Below are 11,199 nucleotides of genomic sequence, written 5' to 3' on the forward strand. Positions count from 1 at the left end.
GACCTAAAATCTCTCTTTTTCCTGAATAAAATTTCAACTCAATGAAGTGCTTTAAAATTCTTAGCTTTGCTTTTCTTGATTATTAAGCAACTTTAATCAAAGCTATGCTTAACGCTTAGCAAGCAGGCATTTCGCACCCTCTCCATCTCTGATATTTGGGACAAGTCACAACTCCACCTTCCGCGAATTTTGAACTCACAAGTCACCACTCCACCTTTCCACAGCTCCTGCAAGAAGAGATGTAATATTTGAACTTGAACTCAATAACCCAATGGCCAGACCATTTCACGTAAGACCCGGGCTGCTTGGTATTCTAGTAGAAGAGGGACTTCTTCTAGCAATTTCTTCCAACTTCTAGCCAACAGCACCGTAATCTTCAACTCACACAGCTCAATCACATTTGGTACCCAGTTGCCTATATTCACCTCACAGCTTTGACTTCTTTCAAGTTCACTTTCATTATATAGACAAATCTGATTACAACCAAACATGATAATCCATTTGAAAAAAAAAAAAAGATAATGTCTTTTTCAGGAGGTTTTTTCTTTGGGGGTGGGGGGGTTGAGGACACATGAGAGAGAGAGAGAGAGAGAGCTGTATTTCTCAAGAAAGCACAACAGCTAAACAAGGTATAGGTTAATACATAGCAGAGTGAGAATTATACATACACATCAATCTCCTTTTCTATCACTAATTCAGCAAATGGAATCCATTCATGTTGAAACACCAAAACCAATAGTTTTATCATACCTTTTCCTTTTTCTATCTTCAGAAAGAAATTCCAACTCATAAATACACAAGGCTACAAATGTAATCACCTCCTTCTGCCTCTTTTTCTCTTTTTTCCAGTTTCTTTTTTACTTTTTATGTTCTGCTGATTGTTTTCTCATTTAATGTTTCTCTGATAGGATCACTCCATTGTCCTAGGTTGGCTCATGCAACACCTGAAACGAGCCTTGCGGACAGTAGTCATTATCTCCATCTCTGCATTCTCCAGCATTCTGACAACTTCCATGAAAGGTGGCCTGACATCAGGGTTGGCATCCCAGCACCGGGTCATGATATCACTGAGAACAGGTAAGCAGTCACTGGGTATTATTGGACGAACTCCCTTGTTAACGACTGCAAATGCTGCCTGCACGGCTGTCATGTTCTGGAATGGTAGCATTCCTGTTATGAGTTCCCAGAGAACAATCCCGAAACTATACACATCCACTTTCTGTGTGTAAGGCCTGTGCTGGATCATCTCCCTGCATAGCCAGATAAAAAATAATAATGCACTCAAGTAATCCTCAGTGAAGTTTCAAGAGAGAGTATACCAAAAAGGAATCAGTAAATTTGTCAGATTCATCAAACAAGAAATGTCATACCAACCATCAACAAATGGCAAATTGTTAAGATTCTCCAGATCAAAAGAGAACGGAAACATACTAAACAAGCAGATATTTAGTTACTAACTAATATGTTAATATAAGAAGCAAAGCTGGTGATGAAAATGACAAAAAGATAATCTAAAAAATTTTCTTCTTTTGCTATTAAGAATCTAACAACTTTTCAGTTAGCAGTCCTTTGAAAAAAATAATGATCAATGAAGTTCAGGAATATCGTACAATACTAAATACCATTAGTAAGATGATAAAACATGTTTTGCTTTTACTTCAACCTGAACTACCATTACAACAAATCCAATTAATACAACCAGGAGCAATTCAATACATATCAAAAAATAAAACCACATGACAAAATCTATAAGCCACAAAGATAGTCTCCCATTCACTAGAAAAGAAGAAGCAAACTTTCTTCCAGAATGTCAGAGAGAATGGGAAACAAAGTCAATTACAATAGGCAAGTAGGATCAAAGCCAGACCAACTACTCTATAAGCACAAATCCATAACTACTAACACATAAACCTAGCCGCTGCTTGATTGCTCAGCAGAATATAATGATGGTTCTGGAAAAACCAAATTGTAATTTTTAAACCATTTTGCAAGTCAACCTTATTCGCCAGGGCCCCAACCCCTCACTAGATAATAGTACTAGAAAATGCAGTAGACATAAAACTGCAGAAAGCCAAGTTGATCCTCAGTACAATCACAAAAGCAGGCCCAGTTTACTAATGTATGACAAAGGGGCAAAGAATAAGAAATAGCAAAAAATTGGAAAGAGTAAAATTTAGATGAAAGATTGAGATTCTACTTTTACCATGATACCCAGGATTTTCCTACATAATAGCATCTAAACATTAACGTTCCAAAAATGAAAGTTGTTCACAACATGGAACCATATCTCAATGGCAATATTTTATACCCATATCACTCAAATTGATTGAATCCATCACTCCCTAGTATACCTAATCCAACTTTTTCATTAGATTAATAGAGGGTTAGGTTTCACTATAACATTTTATAGATAGCAATGTGATTCTAAAGCTTGGAAAATCGGAAATAACAGACAGTGCACCAAGCCGCCAGCCTACTAATATTTCTACTATGTACTAATGGCAACCATATCTGACCAACTTAAGCAGATCAGGCAAAATCTGATTACAAATAAATCCCATTAGCTCCATAACCCAGAGATATACATATTATTATTTTTTGATAAATAACAGAACTTAAAAACAAAAATAAAAACAAAAAGAAGAAGAAGAAGAAAAAGAAGAAGAAGGAGAAGAAGATACCCCAAGTGTACAGGCTGTATACTATGAGACCATCACAATCACAACCCAACTCTCAAGTTAAAAACATCAATTAGCTTTAAGAAAAAAATTAAAAGAAAAGAGCCCAAGAATATCTTCTTTTTTGAAAAGTAGCCCAAGAATATCTTCCTTAAGTAGACACAAGAAAATTCGGAAAAACAATCATATTAAAATTCTGAATCAAGTTTAAAAGGGAAAAAGGACAAACTTATGTCGCCTCTGACAGACGCTGCAAAGTGGGGAAATATTAGCAATGCACCTCACAAATTTTGAAAAGGATCATCCAATTTGGTTGTAATGATGCTAGAATGACCACCATCAAACTTCTAATGAGATCTGAATTACGATAACCTCTCCACTATGAAGAGACCCATTACAATTCTCTTTTGACAATAATGGTGGTAATCAAAACTTTTCTCCTACATGTTGGTCAAAGTTTGAAATAAGCAAATGGAGAACAAGAATTTTACATCCAAGCACAATTTGAATAAAAAGATTGTTTTGTTAAAAGCCAAGGAAATGAAACAACCAGAAAACAAGCAGAAGAACTTATAAGAATAATATATTGAACAAGGAAAGCAAAAATTCTACACAGTAAGTTATCATAATCTCATAAAAAAGTCAACATCATCCAATTAAAAAGCAGTGAAACTCTATAGCGGCATTTTTTTTTTGCTTGTTAAATATATTTGTATAATGAATCGTGAACCTGACTTCAACCTGTTCTTGGGGAGGAGATTGCATTTGAGCTAGTGCTTATTGGCTTTTTATGGTCGTTGAATATCAAACTATGTCACATGCTTTGAAAATCTAAAACTGGCTTTTAGAGGACAATTATATCCTGCTCTTAATTGTCAGAAATTTTTTTTGTGGGGTAATACAATTGAGCTAACAACATCTCAAACACACATTTAAATCTTAGAAGAATGACAACATAGTATTTAGTGAACACGTTCCCCTCAGACATTAACTAAACGGGGAAGGCCATAATAGGTGTCATACTCTTGAAGGAAATTATGCAAAAATAACAGGCTCCAAGCTGATGCTGCAGGGAAGCCTAATACTTAATGACTAAATAAAATTGAATATTATTTAAGTGGGTTAAAGACCCACAACTTGTTTCAGATAGAATGAGCCCCCAGGAAACCCTGGGGAATTGTCTTCTGCCACAGCAGACTTCTCAATGTAAAATATTTTCTCACAGAAAAAGTTTTCAATGTAAACTGTTTTGAGGAAATTGACATATTCTCCACTGTTTGGCTGGATTTATGGAAATGTTGAGAAAATAATCACGTTGTTTAGCATGCAATGGAAAACTCAAATTCTCAATATATTTGTGGATCTCTATATAACCATAGAAATAACAATTTCCATGAATTTACAAAGAAACAACAGGAGCATTATCAGAATTTCCATTCTCCAATCTGATACCAAACCTGACCATTATAAAAAACCCATTTGGTGGGGTTTGCAAATCAATTTTGAGCAAAGGGCTTGGAGGAATTTAGGTAGATCAGCGATTAAAGGAGAAATGCTTGCAGTGTAATTTTTTGGAGTGTTTAAGGGATCTGCTTTGTTGAGGGCAAGAGCTGGAGGAGCTGCTAAGGTCCAAGTGTTGGTAAATTGAGGAAGTTTTGGATCTCGGACATGGGGCTCACAATGTGGAGGGGGTAGGATTTGAGGCAAAGGCAGAATAAAACTTGGATCTAAGAAAAGCCAGATCCAAGAAAAGATTATAAGCAGGAGAGTGAGAGAGAAGGAAGTAGAAGAAGATTGCAATGGTACTGTATCTTAATCTGGAAGCCCTATGATAACCTTCTTTTTGTCTCAGATTGCAATGTCAAGGCCAAAGCATAAGTCATTTCCCCCATTTTGAGCTTATTTTCTGTTGACAGGGTTTGTCAGTTGCACCAAGTGTAAGAACATGAAGAATAACATATTGTGGAAAATATTTATGTCAAAGCAATCAAAGCCTAATTGATTTTGAAATCAAAACAAAAGCTGTGCTTGCATCAAAGAAATGTGTACAAGATCAATTAGGTAATGAACAGAATAAAATAATTTGTTATCAGATATTTTAAATAAGTACAAAATTCTACGCTAGTATTTTTTGCATAAACTATGCAACTTCATATCTTGAAGAAGAAACAATTTCTAAAATGGTCAATGACACAAAATCCTACTCAAACTTACAAAGAGTAGCCATATCCAAAAGCAGAGCAAGATACATGTGAAATAGCAAGCAAACTCAGATTTTAAAACAAGTAAAATATCTGTAATTCCTAGTAAATGTGCATTGCTAATTTTCTACCTGCAAATAAGGCACAGCATCAACATTTAAACTTATGTTAAAAGCATACTAACCTAACATAGAATAGTCATATACATATAATTAATATACATAATACATACACACACACACACACACATATATATATATATGTATGTATGTATGTATGTATGTATGTATGTATCTCCCCCAGGAAAGACTATCAAGGGATAAAATCATGACAGCCGAAACATGAGCTTGCAAAACAATTTAATGAAATAAAACCAATACAGCAAATAAATCTTAGCAGCTAATGGGTTAAGGAGTCTTACGGAGCCATCCAGCGGTATGTCCCTGTCTCAGGTGTCATTCCTTCAGTCTGCACCTCTATCCGCGCAACCCCAAAGTCAGCAATTTTAATTGATTTGTCTGCGAAAATCAACAGGTTATCAGATTTTAGGTCCCTATGGATCAATCCAAGTCCATGAACATAAGCCATCCCCCTTGCTACATCCAAGGCTTGCTTGACAGCTAATTTCAATGGAACTGATCGGTTTGAGCGCCTTGTCAGGAACTGCCGAACTGAACCACCCTTTGCATACTCAGTCACAATGCACCAAAGCATTGGTTTCCGGCATGCACCGATAAAGCGAACTATGTTTGGATGCTTAAGTGTAGCCAACATCATCACTTCCTGCTGAAACTGTGTCTCCATCAACTGAGCCCTTCCCAGGTCATTTTCTGGCCTCTCCAAAATTTTGATGGCAACATCCTCGCCATTGTAAGTACCTCTGTACAGCTTCCCAAAAGCCCCTTGAGCAAAAGCATCTCCCATATTAAGCTTCCTTAAATCGATTGTCCAGTCATCAAAATTCTCAAGCCCCTCAGTAGGGGTATTACTGTCCATTAGAGCTCGGGCCAGTGCATCATCACTGAGAGCATGCGTGACTTTTCCACGACGATTAACACTGTGTTGCACAGAGTAATTGTCATTAGCACGCCTCCGCAAGCCTTGGTGGTTCAAAATGCGAGTATGAGAATCGTTTGATCCAACACTGCTGTTATCTATAGACATTGCAACAGAGCCTCCGCCAGTACTTGTTTGTAAACTGCCAACACTGTCAATTGACATGTTGGTACCCTCACCAAGTTTCTGGTAAAACCCTTGGGACAAGTCGTAATAGTTGTTGTCATTTTTGTTAAGGTCTATTATTCCTGCAAACTTTGGACCACCCTCCAACATTTTCTGACTGAAAAGCAAATCTAGCAAGCCTCCTTATTTCTTCTGCATCAGAAATTGCAAACTCAATCCACTTAATTAAACCCTGAAACATAAAATTTTTATACAAACATTTTCAGCATTGGCCTCTTATACATCACAATCCCATAACCAACAAAAATCCTAAATTTGTAATCAACTTAAACTCTGGGGCATATAAATAATTTCATTAGAACCTAAAATCTCCAACAGGTTGTGTGAAATATGTTGGAAGATAATTAAAAAAAAAAAAAAAAAGATTCAACCGTGCAAGCACAAAAATATTTGGCTCAATCAAGCATCCGAGCAGAGTTGTTTTTTCTTAGTATCACATGTCCCTCCCATGTATTAGCCTGACACTAAACCATTTCATACCTTTTCTTTTTTCTTTTTTGTACTCTAAATTCTAGATAAATAATAATTAAGTGAAGAAAAAAAGGGTCTTTATAATAAAATCCTAGATTTTTATGAAACACAAAATCAACAAATTTTATTAGAAATTTAAAGCAAACCCACAAATAATTTGAAGCCCCATAACATAAAAATTCAAGATTTTCAATAAACCCAAAAGAAGAAATTTTAGCATAATGAAAAACAAACAAACAGGCCCAATATAACAAACAGTCCTTTAAGGCTCAGAATTTCTCGTGTAGCCAAACAATATAAGACCAAAACACAAACTTATAATTACACAAACAAACATATACACAACGCCAATTTCGCATCATCACCACCAAAAATAGCATTATAAAACATAAAAATAAAAACTTTCTAAAACCCAATTGAGAAAAAAAAATTAACTAAATTACAAAAATAAAAATAATCCATCTACACAAAGAAGCAAATACAGAAAGTCAAAACTCCTAGAAAATACAGAAACATCAAAAATTCACATAACCCTAAAAATAAAATAAATAAATAAATAAATAAAAACCCTTTTTTGTATTATCTCCGATTTCATTTCCTAAATACAAATTCACAGCAAAATCGTAAAACGAAACCCTAGAACCCGAAAAAGTCAGCGGTTTTGAGCGATAGAGCTTCGAAAAGGAACGGAATTGTGCATGCAACGAAGCTTACCTCGATGGAGAGAGGTTTCCGATTCTCCGATCGAAACAGAGAGAGAGAGAGAAGATAAGATAGAAGAGATCGAGCTCCGATCAGAGAGAGAGAGAGAGAGAGAGAGAAGAGAAAAGGTGTAGACTTTTTTTTTTTGTGTGTTGTGTTGGTTTGTGTGTTGAGAATGGAATGAGGCAGAGAAAGAGAGGAGGGTCTGGGAGTCTATAGAGTCAGAGTCAGAGAGGGCTTACTCAGTCAGTCTTTTCTCTCTTTCTACCAATTCTTCTGGTCTTCGATGATTGCTATTTGCTATCTATGCTCTCTCTCTCACCTTCCTTTACTTACACTTTCCCCTTTCTATTTCTTTATCTATATATATAGAAAATAGGTATATGGAGTACTATATTTACACCGTCAGCAGTCAGTCCTGGATTACTCAGTAACTGGTTTTAGTAATTACTAGCTGACTGCAGGTAAGTTTTACTAACTAGAGACTAGTTTAAAAGACTATTCTTTCTAGTTAATATCCTGTGAATTACGCGACAACTAGTTCGAATTAGTATAAAATATTCTTCTTTCTAGTGAATATTCACTGGATTACGCGACAACTAGTTCGGAATAGTATGAGTTTAAAATATTCTTCTTTCTAGTGAATTCTGGATTAGCCGGCAACTAGTTCAAGTGTGTGAGTGGGATTGGTTACTTGTAGGTTTTACCAGTTAGAGATGAGTTTAAAAGATTCTTCTTTCTAGTGAATGTCTTGGATTACCCAGCAGCTAGTTTGAATTAGTGTGAGTTTAAAATATACTTCTTTTTAGTGAATTATGGATAGCTCACAACTAGTTCAGGTGTGTGAATGTGATTGGTTGCTTGTAGGTTTTACTAGTTAGATATGAGTTTAAAAGATTTTTCTTTCTAGTGAATGTCCGAGATTACCCGACAACTAGTTTGTTAGTAAGTTTTACCAGCTAGACACAAGTTTAAAAAAATTCTTATTTCTAGTGAATCCTAGATTTCTAAGCAACTGGTTCAAGTTTGTGGGTAAGATTAGTTGCTTCTAGATTTTACTAGTTATAGACAAGTTTAAAAGGTTGTTTCCTATTTTATCAAATATATGAAGGTTTTACAAATGTAATCATTTTTCTTTGTCACTTAATAGATCATCATTAGTTCGTTATATTTAAAATTTGAGCAGTTAATTTTAGATTTCTTAAAAATCTTTTTTTTTTTTTTGTATTTTACATTAGATTTAAAGGCCATTAGAGTTAAAGGTCATAATATGTTACAAAATTATTTATGTTATATGTTGTATCTTCTTAATCTTAATTGTTCATTTATTATTATAAAATCTATTAGTGTGTACCGTTACATTTAGTATTTTAAACAATTAATTCTAAATCAGTGAAAAAAATTCTTATTTCTAGTGAATCCTAGATTACTAAGCAACTGGTTTAGGTGTGTGGGTAAGATTAGTTGCTTCTAGATTTTACTAGCTATAGACGAGTTTAAAAGGTTGTTTCCTATTTTATCAAATATATGATGGTTTTACAAATGTAATCAATTTGCTTTGTCAATTAGATCATCATTAGTTCGTTATATTTGGAATTTGAGCAGTTAATTTTAGATCTCTGAAAAATCAATTTTTTTTGTTTGTATTTTACATTAGATTTAAAAGTCTTAATACGTTACACAGTTATTTATGTCATGTGTCCTATCTTCTTAATTTTAACTGTTCATTTATTATTATAAAATCTATTAATGTGTACCATTACATTTAGTACTTTAAACAATTAATTCTAAATTAGTGATTTTTTTTTTTATATTTTAAATTAGAGTTAAGGGTCGTTCTACCATACATGACTTTCTTTTGTTGTATACCATATATTCTTAATCTTGACCATTCATCTATTATTTTAATTTATTAGTGTGTATTGTATAATTCTAAATTAATAAATTTAATAAGTGATGTATACATGGCAATATTATTATTTTAAAATTATCGATAATAAATAGTAATGTACACATAACGTGATCGATTGTAAGTACTCATGTTAAAGTCAAATAATGATAGTTGTAAAGGTGACATTTTTTTTGTGGCAGTTTGCATCATCCCTCACGTGGGTATTGAGTCTACCTTGCGGTCCCGGGCTCTGTAGACCGCTCTTAAAAGCCCTTGTGGAATAGTCTTGGTCTAGATCAACCTTGGGCTAATTTGAAAATCTACGTTTCTTTGCACCAAAATGTTTTGGATCTCAAGGCTAGAGTTCTAACACCAGATGGGTTCCTCCTCAGTCATGGCTATAGAATAGAGCATCTGTGTTAACATGGCTGAGTGTGGGCTTTCTCTTCTGGATTTGATTTTCCCCTGAGCGACTTTGTTAGCTTTGAGGTGGATTATTGCCTATTGGAGAGCTTTGGTTTGTTGGTTTCTCAAAATTTTCATTGCTACTTCTCCTTAATTTGAGGTGGTTTCCTTGTATTGATAGTATATTGTTTGTAGGTTTTTTTCCTAGAGTTTTGATCTATTCCAACATTACTACTTTTTTTTTTTTTTTTTTTTCTCTTTTACTTTTATTTAGTTGTTATTATTTAAAAAAAAAATTGTTATTAATTATATATTTTCTGTCTTTATCTCAAAATAAAATCAGTAATATTCCTGGGAAATACTATGATAGAGAGTCTCATAAAAATTGATCAATCAATTCTATTGACAATTATTCACCAATACAACATTACAGGCACTTTTGAGTTGGTCTCCAAAGAATGCTTATGTTGGTTCTTTTTCCTCTTATGGCCGGTCCTTCAAGTTTTGCAAGTGTAATCTTGATGGAAGGCTGATTGTTCAACCCTTATCTGGCTTGTTTTGCCGTTATAATATCTTTTCTATTTGTTAGAGAGAGAGAGAGAGAGAGAGAGAGAGAGAGAGAGAGACTTAATGAAGTATATGCCTTATAAGGATCTATTGTGAATTGGGAATTAGAAACTTATATTCAAAGGAAAATTTTATTACATTTTTTACTATCTGATAGGTTAAAATTGATTTATACTAATTGAGTGAAAATTAAAAATTCAACACCTATTATTTTATAAAAAAAATTAATTTTCACTCATATATTCAATTCAATTTATCGTATAAATATAAATCATTGTATAAATCTCATGATTGTCAATACTCTATTTTGGTTGCCCTCGCTTTACTTGCAACAGTCCCAATTTAAATTTCAAAAATTATATTTTTGCCTTGAGATCAAACAAATGTCAAAATTTGTCCCATTTGAATGTTGAATTAGCCAATTTTATGGGTCCATAGGCAAAATGGCCAAAATATCTTAAGTTGACCAAACTTTGACCTAGTTAATCGACAATCAAATGAACTCAAAAGTTCACCTAACCACCAAATTCTATTATTTTGCATCAAAATCCATACTTCCAAACACTTCCCCAAAGTTTGATCAAGTTTAAGCAAGGTTAACCCACGATTGATTACAATTTGACCAAAAATCTGATAATTTGATTGGGATAAATTCAAGTCTCTGTTGAAGGTAATTAAATTCACTTTAAAATGATTGCTCATAGGCCAATATCGAATTTAAAACGATTAAGATATTGCAAAAACAATAAATTAGAAAAATGTCAAACACAACCATTGTTTAGCTTAATTAGGATGATATTGAGTGGAAATTTAAGGGGTTAATTTTGCATTTTTACCAAAAAAATAATAATAAGTTAATACTCAATGGACTAGGCCTAGCCCACAAACACACGCACCCTTTGAGTAGATCCATTGAGTCAGTCCTCCCCCTCCACTAAGTGAGTTGCCCCTTAAGGCTCAAACTAATAGCCAACTAATATATAAACCTATCCAAAGCCCAACTCTTTTCATATGTGGGACTCAATGATTTCACCACATTAAG

At 34.0% G+C, this 11,199-nt stretch overlaps 1 protein-coding gene across 4 annotated transcripts; it reads right to left on the minus strand.

Annotated features, from left to right (window-relative positions):
- Positions 1-599: 599 nt before the first annotated feature.
- LOC111986641 (serine/threonine-protein kinase STY13) lies at positions 600-7,644 on the minus strand. 4 transcript variants are annotated; one of them, XM_024018328.2, is made up of 3 exons: positions 7,537-7,644; positions 5,301-6,293; positions 600-1,250 (listed from the first exon to the last, which is right to left on the minus strand). In XM_024018328.2, the coding sequence occupies exons 2-3, from the start codon at positions 6,209-6,211 to the stop codon at positions 911-913; spliced, it is 1,251 nt and encodes a 416-aa protein (XP_023874096.1). In that variant the 5' UTR covers positions 6,212-6,293; positions 7,537-7,644; the 3' UTR covers positions 600-910. The 4 variants fall into 4 exon arrangements, with proteins under 4 accessions (XP_023874096.1, XP_023874095.1, XP_023874094.1 ...); XM_024018327.2 differs by having other exon boundaries at positions 5,301-6,250; positions 7,307-7,642; XM_024018326.2 differs by having other exon boundaries at positions 5,301-6,253; positions 7,307-7,642.
- Positions 7,645-11,199: the final 3,555 nt, after the last annotated feature.

This window comes from Quercus suber, unplaced genomic scaffold, assembly GCF_002906115.3.
Source record: "Quercus suber isolate HL8 unplaced genomic scaffold, Cork oak 2.0 scaffold_517, whole genome shotgun sequence".
Lineage (NCBI taxonomy): Eukaryota > Viridiplantae > Streptophyta > Magnoliopsida > Fagales > Fagaceae > Quercus > Quercus suber.

What these genes read in the sequence shown, in the direction of transcription:
- LOC111986641 (XM_024018328.2), bottom strand. Translation starts at nt 6,211, where the DNA reads ATGTTGGAGGGTGGTCCAAAGTTTGCAGGAATAATAGACCTTAACAAA. An exon ending in ACATACCGCTGGATGGCTCC is followed by an intron (nt 1,251 to 5,300) that starts GTAAGACTCCTT and finishes CTGGCTATGCAG; the next exon opens with GGAGATGATCCAGCACAGGC.